Source organism: Ambystoma mexicanum, chromosome 1q (assembly GCF_040938575.1).
Source record: "Ambystoma mexicanum isolate Mex_15411 chromosome 1q, UKY_AmexF1_1, whole genome shotgun sequence".
In the NCBI taxonomy this organism is placed as follows: domain Eukaryota; kingdom Metazoa; phylum Chordata; class Amphibia; order Caudata; family Ambystomatidae; genus Ambystoma; species Ambystoma mexicanum.
The window spans coordinates 175,609,173-175,628,103 of record NC_090922.1 but is presented as its reverse complement, the minus strand read 5'-3'; the positions used below and the strand labels follow the sequence as shown (position 1 = coordinate 175,628,103).

Genomic DNA, 18,931 nt, shown 5'->3' with positions numbered 1-18,931 from the left:
AGAACATATGTTCTGTGGTGAAATATTCGACCTCTCTCCTTCTATCCTAGCATTCCCATATCCCTACAACCGCACATCTGCCCCTGTCCACCAGACTGAGATTTTGTTCTCTAGTCCTGTTGAAATAGCAGGGTGGATGCACACAAAGAGATGATTATGATTCATACATTCCTGTGGCAATATAGGTCTTGACACAGTGATAACGCTATATATGATGATCCATTCTTGTATTAAATGTATATCACATTACAGTGATATTGTAACCTTATTTTTCTTAGCATACTGAGGGACAATGCTATGTGTCATTTTGGGGTGGGGACAAATGACATTTCACCACTTCCTGTGATATCACTCGGGGGGTGGAGTCCAATGACATCACTTCCTATAATGTTTTCAGGTATGTCAAGGGTTGTGTGATGTCACATCCACTACCCCAGGTATTTTGATGAAATGAAGACCCTGGTGGAAAGGTGGTGTTTCTGTCGTGAATATCCACATACTATGAGCTGTTTGCTGGTCGTGGTTAATAGGTAGCTAGAAAGTACATTGGGCCTCTTTTCTGTGCTCTTCTTTGTGATGTGTCTTTTGTTATAATCAGGCCCAGGGAAAAGAGAGTTTGGGGTGTCGTTGCAAGGCAAGTGCTGGGCCCTCCTTTCCGTGGTCCTGTTGGTGTGGGTGTAGTGATAGTGTTGATTTTGGGTTCACTGTGTTAGGTCACTGATGATGATGTGAATGTTGTTGTAGTCTTAGTTCTGTCTTTCCCTGATAATCGTGGAATGGTAACATGATTTTCTGTACATCTGTAAAGAAGGGAAACACGTAATTAGTTGTAGAAAATTATGTGAAACTATTACAAATATTGGGTCTCATTATGAGTCCGGCGGCAACCAGCCGGTTTTTCCGGCTCGATTACCACCAGACTCGTATTACCATTACGCCTCCGTGACTCCCGAAATGACCAGGGCATTGCGACCCTGGTGTCCCGAGAATTCCGGAGGCGGAATTCGGTAAATCCCCATTCCCATTGAGTGCCATAGGACTCAATGGGAATGGGGAAGTGGAAACACCGGCACCAGCTTGTGATGGTGTTGGTGTTTCCACGTCCGCCTGCAGGCGGGCGGTGTTAAATCTGCCAGGTCAGACCTGGCAGGAACACCACCTCCCACCTGCAGGACTCGAGATCGGGCGGTCCGCATTAACAGTGGAGGCGGGTTTACCACCACTGTTATTTCCGTACCGCCCGACCTGTAATGAGGCCCATTATCTTTTTTGTGCCCTCTTAAATAGTTAACTGTAGGTGCCCTGCTTTGCACAACATCTATGTGCAGTACATTATTATTGAATTAACATATTTCTAATCATTGGGGGAAAAAATCTGAGGTGAATTTAAAATAAATCCCTTATTTTCTTTTGGGACATAGTACATTTTTTTCAGAATGGTATGTGTTTTGTATTATAGGTGAAGAGGTTCGATAAGTAATGGTGTATTCTAACTGTAATTTGTTTAAGAAACACATTGCGTAATTTTAAGTGAATATCTTACTTTACTTAAAAATGGTGTTACTTTGCTTTGTGGAATACTTTATGTTTTAAAGTAATTAGATACCCATTGGCAAATTCTAATTGTAACATTATAGTGACTATACATTTGATGGAGCAGAACGTGTACTGGAGCTCGCTGTTTCTCACTGCAGCTGAAACCATGAGCTGGACACCATCAAGCTTCATGCAACGTAATGTGGTCCCATAGGAGGAGGGTTAAGAGCCCAGAGACTGCCAAAGTGAATATCGTTTGAAGGACTATGAGGACTATTGGCACTTAAATACCTTACTGAATGCTGATGAATAATCCGTTTTTATAGTAGCACCTTTTAGAATACTATGTGCAGCTGTCTGTGCTTTTATTCGTTTTTTATTGTAGTCTAGTGTAGCTCCACAACACAAAATGGGAAAATGTAAGATGGATGTCTCACCCAACCGTCCCTTTGCTAGGAAAATAAGGAAAGTACCTAGTGAGGCATCTAATAGGCACCTGGAGGGTATGCTGGATGCCTATCTGAAGAAGGTTTCAGGTGTGATTGAAAATAGAATTCTGTGAGTAGAAGCCAAACCTGAGAGGAGTCTATCAAAGGCTAGTGATAGTGCCAATTGTGCCTTGCATCCAATAGCTTGGAAATGCCTTACAGAGACAATGGGTGCTGTGAGGTTGGCATCATATCATGGAAGTATACACAGACAACAGATTCAAAGTGTGAATAATGTTTATTAAAGAAAATGTCAGGATGGATTAAGGCCTAACTTGCCCCATACTAAGGTGCGATTTCCCTACCTTATGAAACTAAGGAAAGTCTGTGTCAGTATATCTAAGTTAAAAGTATTTCTATGTCTGAATCCTAAACTTGCCCTCACAACTAATGCAAAAACAATGTGTTGGGACATAAACCATAACTCAAATAGTTTTCCAAACATAAAGTTGGGAACCAGTTCCAGCTCTGGCTTACTCGTCAGCTTTCTTTTCCTAAATGTCATGAAGTTCACCACTAAGTTCAATTTTTCCTTCTTTGAGTATTATATAAAATACAGTTTTATAAAAGTCTGGGTGCCCTTCCCCACGTTCAACACAGTTCCAGGGTAACAAAATTCCAGGACACCAAAACCTAGGGTTCCCTTCTTCAAGCTTAATGTCAATATCTAAATGAAATATCTTGAATCTTTTGGTTTTTCCACTGGACTTTCACAACTCTGGGATCCCTTCCCCAAGTTAAACACAATTCCAGGATAACACTGTTCCAGGACACCAAAATGTAGGGGTTCCTTCCCCAAGTATAGTGTTTTGCAATATTTGGTTTCCTGCTTTCACTTCAGCAAGCTTCCTTGTTGACATAAAGATGTTCTCTGGTAAAGGCGCAGTTTTGGAGCACACAGTCCACCCATTACAGATCACACAGCTAGGAACTTAACATTGATTTTTCCATCATCCATTGTTTCCCCAGTAGCAGCTCGCTGGTTAAGGCACAGCTTTAGACCACACGTCCACCCACTACAGGTCACGTAACCAGGAACTTTTGAGTTTCTTTCAAAGTGCAATATTTGACTCAATAAAACATTTCTTAAAGTGCAGCTTCACAACTTTTACCACATTTGTTTCTTTCCTTTAATTCAGCTTTTGCTTCAATGTTCATCAATGATGTTTCACCTTGTATTCTGATAAATAGTTCAGTTTGGTATAGATGTGGCTTTCACTCCATTAAATATATCTTTGCTTCTGCTTTTTTATTGTTTATGGTTTAAAAAACCTTTACAAAATGTTTAGGTACATAAAACATAATATAAAACTTATTATGCACAATTACAGTACAGTACAATACATCTTTCTAAGCACACATAAAACAATTCTCATTCCAACATACGAGAGAAATATCAAAACATAGCAAGACCAAGCCACTGAAGGCTACTTGTCATACACTAAAAACATAACCAATACCTATACCATCACATTAGTAAATCATAATTATCATTTAAATAAAATTAAATTAATCCTTCCATTTACAGCTACTATAAAACTTAAAACATTTGACTGATAGGATATTGAGTCTTCGGATTACCTACTTCATTTAAGAAAACATTGTTTCTTAATTAATCAATTCCAAATCGAAAGGTTCAACAGTGAGAAAGCTCCTCCCTAAGGTAAGCAGGTTGAGACATATCCTTATCTGCTTTAGTGACTAATGCTTCATCAATAATTATCACAAGTTGGGTTAGCCCTATCAGAAGCCGTTGGCAGGTACTCCACATGCATTGCTCCCACAACGATTGCTTCCATGTACTAGAATCAGAATACCAAAATCAGCCAAAAAATACCACCCGCAGAGATGCAAAAAAAGGGCAGGACATGGTCAGATGTTTGAGAGTTTCCAATTTGCTGCATTGGGTACAAAAACGGCATCTCCCTGCTATAGAATTTGCTTCTTCATTGTGCCATTGAGAAAGTCTTTCATTAGTCTTTAATTGATTCAATTTAAATCTTAGGTATACCTTTCTGGCAATACTACACAGAGAAATCTCTAAGTAGCGGGCACGATCACCGAGTTTTCTAGTGAATATGGCATACTCATAAAAGGCCTTGCTGTTACCTATTTTATCCAACAACAGACACCAATGAAAGGTTTGGAATTTTCTTTTACACCCAGGAGTATGAAGCACTAAATCATCTTTATCAATCATAGCATCGTCCAAGATTTTTTCCATTTTAAGTTTGTATCTAATGATTGAGGGCAATCATCCCTCCTTTAATAGTCCTGCCAGATCTACGTATAAAGATTGTTTAGGTTGGCTCAACATCTTGGTATAACCGTTCAGCAAATGCCAATGCCATTTGACCGATAAAGGCAATATGCCCAATTCATGACAGATCAAGATGTTAGGAATGGACATTGCTAACCCAAGAACCTGCTTCCATAATAAACCTTGTATGCGATCCAGCGTACCCTCCATGTCTAAAGTGCAGATGTCTAAAGCATACAAAATAATAGGCTCTACCTTTAATAGGTAGAATTGGATGCATGGTAATAGAAAGAACTTACTATATCGATGATAAATTATTTTCATTTGGGAGGTCATTTGTTTCACTTTTATATGAATTACCTCTTTCCACATGGTTACCGAATAGTTGTCTGCTAGCTGATATCCCAGGTATCTTATAGATTGAACCTTGGGTATTACAACCTCGTTGAGAGTCCATGTGAATTTAGCTGTTGCTCTCTTCCCATCTGCAAATATGACAATAAAGGATTTCGCTGGGTTTACCAGAAGATTGTTTTTATGGGCATAGTTCTGGAATGAAGTTAGTTTCACCTGTAACCCAAAGGGAGTGTGATCCAAAAATAAAAGATTGTCTGCAAAGCCCAACCAGTTAATTGTTAACTTCCGCGGCCCATGATGATTCCAAGTGCTTCTGCTTTTCAATTCTGTGTTCAACTAAGGCCAGCTTACTTGTTGTATTCAGAGTAGTGTTCAATAAATGTAGCTTTTGCTCAGTTCATTCAATCGATATTCAAAATGAGTTATTTTCACTTGATTTGTTCAATATTCACTAGGAGCAGCATGGTCCATTTCATTCAAATGTTAAGTTACTTTCAATTATGTCATTCTGTTTGGTATTCAATATAAGCAACATAGCCTGTTTTAGTTAAAGTGATAAGTTACTTTCACTTATTTTGTGCAGTTCAGTATTCAATGAAAGAAATAAATCATCTGTTTCATTTAAAGTGATACATTACTTTCATTTACTTTATTCAGTTCAGTATTCAATAAAGTAACTTGGTTCAGTTTTATTTCACTGGCTGTTATCGTCTGCACTGTCTCCTTCAAGTGCCCCAGGTATTTTAAGTGTTCCCAACACTTACCCTGTCTCGGCAGCTTATCCGGCAAATCCTTCTTTTCTTGTCTTCCTTCCAGCCAAAAAGCCAGGTGCTTCACTTCGCTCTTGCCCTCTTCAAAACCTTTAGAACTAGATGAACAATATACCATAACCTTTTCCAGGATAGGAGTTCCTTTCAGATAGGAGGATATGGACTACTGTATCTCACCTACCGGCATCTCACCTACAATCCCTGAGGAGCCTCTATCCAGGTGATCCTCCCTCGCTTGTCCACCCCCAGGCGCAGGATCGAAAAGCGATGGCCTTTCCCTGGCCACCTGAATAGAGGATCCCGGGAGAGTAGACACGAGAAGACCCCTAGGTTTCACACAGTGCTCAGATGCACAACCATCAACACAAGCAGGACCTTTCAATGACCTAGCTGCAAGCACGTATATATGGTGACATTCCAACCCAAAACCAATCACTTGGTGCCCAGAGATAGCTCTATATCATGATTAGCCACGTTAGCAAGTTACCTAAAAGCCAGGATTTTAGTGTTTCGGACAAATTGTATTCTGATTTTCTTTTTTTTATATCAGCGGATCAGTCAAGCATTTTATCTGGGATGGACATTAAGTTGGACAAACTGAATGCTAATTTTAACCAGATTTTTTACTTTCTTAACCATTTTAATCAGACATTTTTGAAACGTTATATATTATAGATAACACATTAAGGAATTTAACGAAAATACAAGGGAACCAAGAGAGTGAAACACAGCTTTCAATCGTCTCTAACTCACATAAAAGGAGCTCACAAGTTAATACCCAAATTGAAATATTCACGCTGTCCAGATCAAATCTTCCAGCAGTGACACACAGACCTATAGGTGATGGCCTTGCTCCTTTCTCTCCTCTGCTCTGCAGGTGTATTGTCGCCCACATATATCATCTAGCGACTCCTTTTGTTGGTGTTACTTTGGGAATTCCTCCCATCTCCCTCATTAATAAAACAGCCAACTCGATCAATACCAAAATTATGTGCCCTTATTATGCAAGTCTACTCTGCTCTCTTGCTCCACCTTTTATCCCTGTGGGGAAAGGAAAGGGCCATCACGCTGTGTAATTCTGGTCAATTGTCTGACTTTACTTGGCCCTTGCATTGGGACATGCAAGGTAAACGGCTCTGGTGTTACTCCGTTCTCTTGCGTGCTGTGGGAAAGTGTTTGTGTTACAAAAGGGGGTTGGGGGTTTGAATATCCTATGTGTTAGGATGGGGAAAATGTGTTGAAAGAAGGGGGATACCGTATCTCACCTGTCAGTGTCCCACTTCCACTACCCAAGGACCCCCATCCAGGTCATCCTCCCTCACTGGTCCAACCCCAGGAACTGGATCCAATAGCGATGGCCGTGTCCTGGTCACCTGGATGACAGATCCCCAGGGACTAGCTTGTGAGACACCTTCAGGTTTCTCACAATTGCCCCCACCACTCTCTTTCTGGGCCTGATGCCCCATTAGTAATCCATAACATAAACTACACCTCCCTTTTCCTCAGACTGGTATTCCATTATTAATCCAGTACATTACCCCTGCCTCCCACTTCCTGGTCCAGGTACCTCATTAGTAATCAGTTGTATTACCCATTACTCTCTCTTCCTCCTTCCAGCACCCCATAAGTAGCCTGTTGCATGACCCCACCTCCCTCTACATCATCCCAGAACCCTATTAGTAATCCATCGCCTTACCTCACCTCACTCCTCCTTGTCCTAGTATCCATCAGCCTGCCCAATTTTTCCACATCTCAATACACTATTACCTCTGCCTCACTCTTCCTCATCTTGGGATTCCATTAGTAATCTATTTATTTACCCACTATACCCTCTTTCTTGTTTGAGTACCCTTTTTCCCCACCACCCTCTTCCTCATGGCAGTACCCAATTACGCCACCTTCCCTCTTCTTTGCGCTAGCACCCCATTAATAATCTGTTGCATTACTCCTGCCTCACCCTTTGTCAACCAAGTAGCCCATTAGTAATCAAATCCCCTTTAGTATTCCCTCATAGCTCTTCCTGGTACCCCATTAGCAATACATTGCCTTACCCTCACCTCCCTCTTCTTCATCCTGTTTCCCCAGTAGTTATCCATTACTTTACCCTTGCCTCCCTTGTCCTCGACTCAGTACCTCATTAGTTGTCCATTACATTACCACTGCCTCCCTATTCCTTGTCTGAGAACCCTGTTGGCAGTTTCATTCCTTGCCAAAAACTTGCTATATTAATTCCTCCAACTACGGTAGTGGTGTTAGGCATGGGCAGTGTATTGAGACTGGTGCCTTGTGCTGCGCTGTTTCCTTCTCAATTTTCTAACCATTTCTTTAGTTGAAGATCTGCCACTCTGGCCCGCGATTTTCATTATTCATTATGTACAAAACAGATATTCATAAAATTAAACTAACAACAAAAGTGTACTTGCTCCCATGAGATCTGAACCCTTTTATGATGAATGGGGGTTTGAGCCAGGGGGGCTAGCCCGATTGCTGGTGCGGGTATACACACACAGACTTCAATTAGACAGAAACAAAGCTTTATTACTGGCCTTACCTTGAAACTTCTAGATAACAAACTCTACCCCATGGGGGGAATCAAATTGTAAATCATGAGGCAGCACAGGAGATGCAGATGGCAGAGACAACTGTGGCAGCATTGGGGGGGCTGACTGAACCTCCAAAGAGGAATATGGATGTTCAAGGAGGTCGACAGAAAGCATACCAGCAATTTCAAAAGGGGGTTTATGATATAATCAGCAACTAGCCGAGTGTAGAAAAGAGGAGCGGACACTCTGCGTGATAGCGTTCAACTCTAAACATTTCACACTCACGTAGGGTCAGTGTATACATAACATAACACCGAGCAAGATTTTTTGCAGAATCAGCAGTGGGCCATGCGGGAGAGTTGATGGTAATGGGATCAGTTGCAGATTGCTATAGGATCTGATATGGAGTATATCCCGGTGCTGTAAATTCCCATGTCCTCTCTGACTGCTTTAGTCATCAGAGCATAAATGAAAGCTTCAGCTTTGGGATTCCAGGAGCACATGCGAGGGATCATGAATTCTCATCTCTGTCTAATCCATTCTGTGGCCTAAATCCAACAAGAAGACTTGACTTCGGCCAAACATATACACAGGAGGCCCACCAAGATTATGGTCATTAGGGGGCTCTTGGTGATGATACTAGAGCCAAAGCCTCAAAGGTGTTGGACAAGTATTGAAACGCAAAATGGCCATCTCGCCACAGGCATTGTGATGCAATCCAGGCAGTCTTCCTTACCTGGAATTGATTTACATCGTGAATATTCCCTAGCCTGAACTGTTGATGTGAGGTAGCTGTCAATGTTGTGTTGGGATTTTAGCCTATATTTCTGCTTGATCTGGACTTTCGTCTGCAGCTTTATAGTTCGGGACTAGACCATAAGTGCAACAAGCCCCAGATTCTTTCCTCACATGCTTACACCACTGAATTCTACTTACACATGGTTGCAACAGTATGTTGCACATTGCGTCTCTATATTTGGACAATTCAGGGGTTTCTCAAAGTCGTATCTAGGATAGAGTGAGTCTGCTGACAAATACATCACCTAATGATTGTGTTAGTTCAATGCGCAAGGACATATTCGGGGTACTCTTTGGTGTCAATAATCATTTAACAAAAAAGCATTTTTAGTGATTTGCAATCGTGCACCTTTAACATGGCTCCAAATATCGGCTAAATTGTAGCTGCCCTTGCTTGCATATTGGACAGTTCAAGCGAGGGAAACAATCTACTGCCACCAAACGGGCCAGCTAGTTTTAGCAGAGCATTACTTGTTCTGTCCAGTGTAGTCACTGAGTCACTGCCTTCTCTACATGTGCAGACCATGTTCCTTTGGCAGCAAGTTTAATGCCCAGATAATCTGTTAATGTATACTTGGCTGACATGTATGATACATTACCCCGCATTCGGATCTTTGCACAGCGTATTGGATGCCATCATGGTTTTTGACCAGACACTGGTTGGGTTGACCTGAACTATTATTGCATTGGAGGGCTACTTAGACAACAACGGGCTAACAATTAGACCCCGGATATCCTGCGTGATGATCAGTAGGAAGAGAAATAAGTCAACCAAACACAAGTGGTTCCCACGTGGAACATCTATGTGCATATTAGACCATAATGTCTATCTGTTGTCTCTCTTACATTCAACTGAAAAGCCCAATAGTACTACATAAAATACTGTGCATTTTCACTACAACCTCTTATTCGGTTTTATAAAGGGAAAGTTATACCCAAGTTGTTGTATGGGCTAGAGATCTTGAATTTGCCAAAAGATTACACACTACTTCTCCAGAATTGTGTATCCATTGCTTATATTAGAGTGGTGCTAGGTATTCAGTCTCTGTATTCAATTATTATACATAAAAAGCTAATGGTACACCATAAAATATTAAACCCTCCACCGAAATGCTTATACGTAAATTTAAAATGCATCTATTTGGTAGGCCCCTCTGTTATCATTATAGCCGCCACTCTCTGGAACAAACTCCCAGACCAGATTAGATCTATCGAGTCCCATGCCGCCTTCCACAAGGCCCTAAAAACTAGGCTCTTTGTCTAAAGAGTCTATCCCTCATGTATAATATCTCTATTCCTGCTTTAATTTGAACTCGACATACTCTGTATTGTAGACCTTTGTACTTAGTAACTCAACTGTATAAAAAACTGTATGTTGTTAAGCTTCACGCATTGGGCTGCTTATTGTAACCCACAAGCAAGCCTCCTTAAGTATACATATAGCGCCTCGTTGCCTAGAGGGCTACAGTGCGCTTTACAAATCCAAAAATAAAAATAAAAAAATAAATTACTAATATGTTTAAGGAAGGCACAGCAGTACTGGATGAAATAGACTTGCTATAGATAATTGGGTACTCCCTACTTTTTGTTGACTGGGGGGTCAAATCTGTTGGAAGGTAGAGTCTAAAGGAGAAAATTGCGAGATACAGATTGACTACCCCTCTCTATAAGTCCTGTATGTCACACAGGTACGGATGGAGGTTACCCTGTCTCGTTCATTAGCAGGGTTAAAACCTTAGTGGGGAAGTTACTGAAGCTGAATGCAATTTTGCAAAACGTAAATCTCTTTAATTATTATTTATAAGAACACATTAAAAAACATTACAAACATTTTCATCTAGTGATCATCAATCATACCATTCAATCAACATGCTCCTATTATAACAACGGGGTTCTATAACTTGACATTTCTTCCAGCATAACATTTAGTATGAATATGCATACAGGACATAGGAAAAAGAATCTGGTTTTCCTTCATCGGGCGACATATGTTTCGGCCCTTGAGGGTGTACCACATATGTCAGCAGTGGTCAGAAAAATAGATGTTGGGCCATCTTCAGGACAAAGGTTACTTCTAGAAGATCAATCTTGTTCCCCATTTGACATAAATTGACAAATCTAAAAACATAAGTAAACATATATTAGTATAAAAAAGAGATTGTGCTCCCCAATAGAACTTATTGAAGGTGATGGCTAGTGTAGAATTATCCTAGACATTAACACGGCACCCACCTGTGGTCCATAAACTATGATTTGGACTTCTGAGCTTATTGGACTCCTGGGTGTAGCAATAATTAAGCATCCAGTGTCCGGTTTCCTACATTAATAAGGAAAATGAACTGATCAGTATTCTGTTTAGACTGATTCAAGATAATTGGTACATCTAACTGACAAGAAAAACTTACAAGCAAAACACGTATATGTTTGTGTCCTCTGATCCAGTCTCAATTCCACCAGAGTAGACAGTTGTCCGTTTATTAACGTGTGGGCTTAACGGTTAAGGCCAGCAATGGCGCGTATCCCAATGGCAGGTGTTCTGCCTAGATGTAAAAAAAGGCAAGATATATTACTTAGTGTATTTCTGAATCTAGTTTACAGATTCGAAAAGCTGCAGAAAATAAATTATCTATTTTGATCGGTTTTAATTGATTTTAGCTTAGCAATGAAGAAGATTTTGGCTTAGCAATGAAAAGGGGCTCCAATGGTAGTATGTACCTATTGGAGAAATATTTAATTTACCAATGTATGTGTTGCACTAATTGCACGCCACCTAGTCCTGCACCTTTAACAGCATTCATCTTCTATGCAATCTAGAAGTGCTGTTAGTATATCTAAAATGAGGTGTGCACTGTTGCACACTTTCATCTATTTCGTCTCGCTTCTACTGTATGTTAAAAGTATGTAAAAAACACTGGCATATGATCAAAACAGAGGACTTTAATCCATCAGTGCCTCGCTTTGCCTTTAAAAGACAACATAACATTAAGGATACTTTGGTACACACCTACCCGAACAATCCCACAGTTACAACATCTCAGACTCGGCTATGGGGTCTACCACCAGTCGTGGGTCACCATTGAAGTGGCAAATGTTCTCTTTGTGCACAAACTGCTACTATGAAAAGCATCCAACTATGCAATACAGCAGTTCAATTAACGACGTTCACAACTGCCTCACCCAATGGGCGGTATATGCTAGAAAATGCCCTTGTGATCTTGTGTACATAGGGAAGGCTAAATGACAGGTACGTCAAAGAATCTGTGAACATAAGTCCTGTATCCGTAATAAAATCGATAATAAACCTCTAGTGGCTCACTATATAACAAAACAACATAAATGCACCAATCTATTATGGTGTGTAATTCAAGTAATTAAACCATCCCCTAGAGGAGGTAATAGGGAGATGAATCTTACTAGATGTGAGCAAAAATGGATTTATAACCTTGAGACAGTTAAACATGGCCTTAATATCGCCGTGGAATGGAGTGCTTTTATTTGATGCCATCTCCATCATGACCCCATAGACTGAGAAGAACATGACCATCTGTCGATAAACTCCCTTTGTAAAATGAGGAATTTTCCTTTTATGTAAAATATTTTTCCATGTTGGGCTTCTGCATGCATGTATCTGTAGACTTTCCTGTTTGTATACACATCGAAAAACATACGTATTATCATTAATAGGTTTTTCAATAACCACAATGATATGAAGCAAAATTAATGCGAAAATTGAGTTACCTTGCACAGATTGGTTAACATAGCATTTGTTTTATCTGGGTAGCCCTTGGAAATGGACTCCTACAACAATCCGTCTAGCCGAAATCAGGTCAAAGACAAAGCACTGCAGTCAGAACGTCCAATTTTGGCGTCTTGATTTGAAATCACTGATGCACAACTATTATATGCCATACGGTACCAAGCCGGAGCCTCAAATACGAGTAGATTGCATCCGGTTTGGAAATACAAGTAGTGTATCTTTGGAAATATAACTACTAGGCCTCATTAGATGGCATTTTTAAAAAAACCAGACGCATCACCATTTCTGCACCATTTAATATGGACTACGGAACATACCGCAATTGCACACAATCAGTGTTAGTGAGAGTCACGTGATGTTTCAATAATCATGTGACCCTTTAAAACGCCATGATTGCCGAGTACGAGTCGCGGCCGGCAAGAGATGCAACGCGGTTTAACTCTGAAGAAAATACAAAACTGACTAAGGTGAGCTAATGACCGCGCCTTGGAAATAGAACGTTGCCAAAATATCTTTGAGCAACGAACGCTTACAATGTAACACTTGCGTTCGTTCAAGTCAGGCGTTGCACGCTAGCGTTTGACAATTTAAGCCACACCATGAAATGCGGTGTTTGAAATAGAACGTTGCCAAAAAATATCTTTGAGTAACGAGCGCCTACAATGTATCACTTGCGTTCGTTCAAGTCAGGCGGTGCACGCCAGTGTTTGACAATTTAAGCTAACACCATGAAACTCGGTTTCCATTTAAACTGCCCTTCTTTTAGAATTGTCTTTGGTCTTTTTAAATAAGGACAGAATCTTAACATACAGTAGAAGCGAGACAAAATAGATGGAAGTGTACAACAGTACACACCTCATTTTAGATATACTAACAGCACTTCTAGATTGCATAGAAGTTGAATGCTGTTAAAGGTGCAGGACTTGGTGGCGCGCAATTAGCGCAACACATACATTGGTAAATTAAATATTTCTCCATTAGGTACACACTGCGATTGGAGCCCCTTTTCATTGCTAAGCCAAAATCTTCTTCATTGATAAGCTAAAATCAATTTAAACCGATCAAAATAGATAATTTATTTTCTGCAGCTTTTAGAATCTGTAAACCACATTCAGAAATACACTAACTAAGTAATATATCTTGCCTTTTTTTACATCTAGGCAGAACACCCGTCATTGGGATACTCGCCATTGCTGGCCTTAACAGTTAAGCCCACACGTTAATAAACGGACAACTGTCTACTCTGGTGGAATTGAGACTGGATCAGAGGACACAAACATATACGTGTTTTGCATGTAAGTTTTTCTTATCAGTTAGATGTAGCAATTATCTCGAATCAGTCTAAACAGAATACTGATCAGTTCATTTTCCTTATTAATGTAGGAAACCGGACACTGGATGCTTAATTATTTCTACACCCAGGAGTCCAAATAAGCTCAGAAGTCTGAATCATAGTTTATGGACCACTGGTGGGTGCCGTGTTAATGTCTAGGATAATTCTACACTAGCCATCACCTTCAATAAGTTCTATTGGGGAGCACAATCTCTTTTCTATACTAATATATGTATACTTATGTTTTTAGATTTGTCAATTTATGTCAAATGGGGAACAAGATTGATCTTCTAGAAGTAACATTTGTCCTGAAGATGGCCCAACATCTATTTTTCTGACCACTGCTGACATATGTGGTACACCATCAAGGGCCGAAACATATGTTGACCGATAAAGGAAAACCAAATTCTTTTTCCTATGTCCTGTACGCATATTCATACTAACTGTTATGCTGGAAGAAATTTCGAGTTATAGAACCCCGTTGTTATAATAGGAGCATGTTGATTGAATGGTATGATTGAGGATCACTAGATGAAAATGTTTGTAATGTTTTTTAATGTGTTTTTATGAAAAATAATTAAAGAGATTTACGTTTTGCAAAATTGCATTCAGTTTCAGTAACTTCCCCACTAAGGTGTTAACCCTGCTAATGAACGAGACAGGGTAACCTCCATCCTTACCTGTGTGACATACAGGACTTCTAGAGAGGGGTAGTCAATCTGTATCTCACAATTTTCTGAAATAGACTTGAACAGTGAATATCTAACCTACAATCCGAATAGGACAAAAGGAACAAGGAAAATTATGGTATTGGTCCCAACAAAAAGATGAAATCCTAAAGTATAAAATATATGAGCACTATAAACAGGTATCAAGTAGAATTGTTACTCTGCCGGCATATTTATGTTTGTTCCCGGATAGGAAAATTAGACTAACCTGTCTTAGTTTCAAGCTAAATATGTTAAGTACTCTAGAAATGTTTGCGGTCTGTAGAGGGATAGCAAATAAGATTGGGTGTGCCAGTTGTGTAAACACACGAAAGAAACCTGGAAGCACTTAATATTTGACTGTCTATTAACAGAGTTTCTCAGGCAGCGTTGGTTGAGCCAATTTATTTTAGGCTGATTTACGAACCGAGTGGATACACTGTGGCAAATTTTGTTTACAGCTGACTGTAAACCCCTGATAATTGCACTATTCCACTTCATAAAATCTATCTATACAATGCGGGATGAACCATTTTTATATGCATTTTAAAGAATAATTCAGTTCATGGGAGTATCTGTTTTACGAAATAATGAGATTTAAGAAATAAAGAGATGATATATTTCTTTCTGTGTGTTTGGTATGAGTTTGATGATGTATTTTATATGTGTATAAGAAATTAAGTGTTGTATCTTTTTGAGATATTTAGGGGTGATTATATGTTTGGAATAGTGTTGATGTCTAAGTTTTATGAAAAATGAACCACAATAAAAAAGTGCTTGGAGGGGGGAAAAGGAAGGGGTTTCTTTACCCAGCGGATGTTGGGGTGAGGGCAGAGCGCAGGATGGTAGTGCACATTGGTGCTTATCTTCTTGTATGTCTTCCTTTTAGAGCTCAGCCTGAAACCAGAATTATCTGTAACTCCTGACCAAAATGCCGTCCGAGGTGAGAACCTAACCTTTCTTTGCAAGGGGCCCTATGGAAATCTGACCTTTGCCCTAATGAAGGCCGGGAACCTGAGCCAGGAGAAGAATGCCTCAGCAGAGAAGACACAGTTCAACATCCCAGGAGCCGAGGACAGAGATGAAGGGGAATACACTTGTCAATTTAAGTCACAATCAACACCCCTAGAATGGTCTGAGCCTAGCAACACTTTGGATGTCACTGTTCGAGGTGAGACAAGGAGTTCAGCTCTGATGCTTGCAATAAAAGTAATGATATTCTTTCAGAGGTTTCCATTTATTACAGGATTATGAAAGGCTAGCAGTGCCCGCTGCATCATACATTAATCTCTCTCTTTCTCTCTCTCTCTCTCTCTCTCTCTCTCTCTCTCTCTCCCTCTCTCTCTGTCTCTCTCTCTCTCTCTGGCTCTACATCTGTCTCTCTGTGCTCTCTCTCTCCCTCTCTCTTACTCTCTTCTCTCTCGCGGTCTCTTTGTGCTCTCTTTCTCTCTCTCTCTCTCTCTCTGTCTCACTGTATGTTTGTGTCTCTTTCTCCCTCGGGGTGAGAGGCCAGTTGTCCAGTGCACATTTGCTAGAGCCTCTCCAGCCATTGCTCACAGCAGCGTTTTTTATAGTCATGTGAAAGCAACAGTGACAAAACATCTCCATAAGTGGGGATAGGGCTGGTATTTGGAGACAAACGTCACCATTACGTGTGCCCTGAAGGAATGATGCCACCACTATGAGAGCACATTGTCCATATGGGAGGAGGGGTGATGAGGACAACGATAGCCTCTGTGGGATCTGCCATGATTCTGATATCCATTGCAGGGGATCAGAGGACCGGGGTGCAGTGTCTACGTGTGTGTGTGTGTTTTTCTTTTCTTTTTTGTTAAATATTAATGTTTTTGCATACTGTAACACATGTGATGTTTCAGCAGCATACCAGTCTATCAGTGGCCAGAGCACAACGGTTAACATTACCTTGGCTCACACAGATGAAACTGATGATCGATTTTAATCTGAGCTGGAACCTTTTTAAGGGTGCAGGACATTTGGAGAGAGAAAATGGTGTGTATTATCTGTCAAATACACAATTAAAAATGGAAATAATGTATTTGCACTGGGACTGTAACTTTTTCATTTCTAATAATAAATTCCAGTATGTATTGAACTCCCTTTAAGAATGTTACACTTATCTTACAAAGCAAAGAACATTATAAAAACCTAGAACAGACATTTAAATTATTTTCTGATAGAGGTTATCTTTGCAACGTACACCCCTATTGTATGCTTTTGAAATATGTCCATGAGATAGATAAAGGGGGCAAAGAGCTTCAAAGAGCTTCAAAGAGTGTTCCTGGGTCAGAAATGTGAGGCAGACAAATTTGAAGAGGTTTTTCATAAGATGCCATTTTATTAACTCAAAATTGGTTTTGACAAATGCCTCAATATCCCTACCCTTAGGGGGATTTCCCTGCCTATCAAAATAAACTAAAGGAGACACTCTAACAAAAGGAATCCGTCCCTCACACTTATTCATACAACAAACGTAACAAGGTAATGAATGGCAATTCAAATATAACAGAAATAACAGTTATGTTACATATAAACCTGATAATTGTTTCTCCCTATAACCTGGGCGAGAGCCCTTTGCCCAGATTCAAACGGGATTTTCAATCAACAGTTCAAAATAGGAAAGTTCTGTTTTGCAATAAGGTTTTAATGATAAAGTTCTTCTTGTTCCGGAAAGTCTATCACTCAGACTTGACCAACAGTTCAAAATATTCAGCAGAGCATGTCGGATGCATCAGCACCATTCACGAATGGTGCCGGTGCATCCAGCTTCCCCATTCCCCTATGGGGCTCAAATGGGAATGGGGAAAAATATTTTCCGGTGCCCAGGAGTGGGCAATTACCGGGTCCGCTGGGGTTGTAATACCCCGGTAAATGCCCCTTCATGGGCACCGGAAAAAATGTGCAAGTTTGGCGGCAGCCTGGCGGTTTTACCGGCAAGGCACTGCCAAACGTGTAATGAGACCCCTTGTCTCTTGACTGGAAGTATAGAGTTTAAAACGACTTCTTCTTTACAAATAATAATACATCCACAGTTCGTCGGTATCAGCGTAAATGTGTTTGCCAGGACTGTTCCACAACAATTCACAAATACTTGCATCAGCAATAATGATTTGTCAGGATGATTCTACCCCAGTTCACAATATACTATAGTGGTATCGTCACTTCTTCTTTTTCACAGTCTTTCACCACAACACATTCAATGATTTCTAACTGGTCCACTCGCCTGCCAGGTCTACCACGATAAAGTCCCTTGCCATGTTATACTCGCCTGTCAGGACCAATGACAACTTTTAACACTACTTCAAGTACATATGTGGTAAAGTTTACTTCAAACAACCTAGAGAAGTCTTTTTCATTTTCCACAACATCAATTTTGACTAGCTCGTTTGGTAAAACATGAAACACATTGGTGCTGTATGTTCCACTCTTGTGATTGTCACATCCAATTCAGGCTATGCTCCTCTCTTCCTGAATACTTTCTATCAGGAAGGCAGCTCTCCTGCCACTCTTGTTTTCCCATTAACCAAATGCTGAGAATGGCTTTTGCTCGAACTCGCTTTTCTTTGGCTAAGACAATGCTTGTTTAGTTCATTTACAACAATTGCTTCTTTCTCACTCTGACAATAGCATTTGCAAATAACCAGTTTCTTAATTACCTTCTCTTGGCTTTGGCAATGTTGGTTCATATAAACTTGCTTTGATATTATCTTCTTTTGGCTTTAGCAATAATAGTTCTTATTGTGACACTCTAGCTTCTTTGTATCAGTTTGGTATTCAAAAGTATTCAATTAGCCCAGGGGTGATCATGGAGCGTTTCAGGGTCAAATTACACTAGTGAACTCACTGGGTATCGCATACGCATCCGCTCGCTCTGCTGCACTCCACCTGGCAAACTGCTTGCTTCTGCTTCCCGAGGCCCACACTGTTTGGCAAAGCAGTGTTTCTCGCTCCAGAGACACTCCGGGGCTTGCCTACCACCAGAGCCCATTTCACAATGGGGAAAGCCGTTAAACTCAATGCTTTTATGATTCTCTGGGGGAAAGCTTTCACACACATCGCTTCCCGCTGAGCAACCTCTGCATTTATGATTCTCAGGGGGAAAGCTTTCACACACAACGCTTCCCGCTGAGCAACCTCTGCATACAAGGTCTTTGAAGGTAGAGACACTCCCAGAACCGCCTACTAATTTGCAAATCATGGAGGCTTTGGCTTCTCTGCATTTCTGAAAGTTCAACTGCAATGGCAACGTGGAGCTACGGAAAACACTCCTCCTCCCACTACTCTTCCTCCTCCTCATGGCCTCCACCTGTGGGGGACATTTAAACTTCCCAGGTTTCATCAGGTGTGGGTCATTTGGACTATTA

The 18,931-nt window shown here is 40.5% G+C and overlaps 1 protein-coding gene across 4 annotated transcripts in view; it reads left to right on the top strand.

The window, feature by feature from the left end:
- LOC138526197 (T-cell-interacting, activating receptor on myeloid cells protein 1-like) overlaps positions 1–18,931 on the top strand; it is a 289,292-nt gene that overhangs the window by 143,308 nt on the left and 127,053 nt on the right. For 3 of the 4 annotated variants that reach the window (XM_069636631.1, XM_069636649.1, XM_069636639.1), the window contains one exon: positions 15,439–15,720. In XM_069636631.1, coding sequence (XP_069492732.1) covers positions 15,439–15,720 — 282 coding nt within the window. Of the gene's footprint in view, positions 1–15,438; positions 15,721–16,429; positions 16,560–18,931 lie in introns of those variants that run through there. The other variant, XM_069636658.1, reaches the window with a different exon arrangement.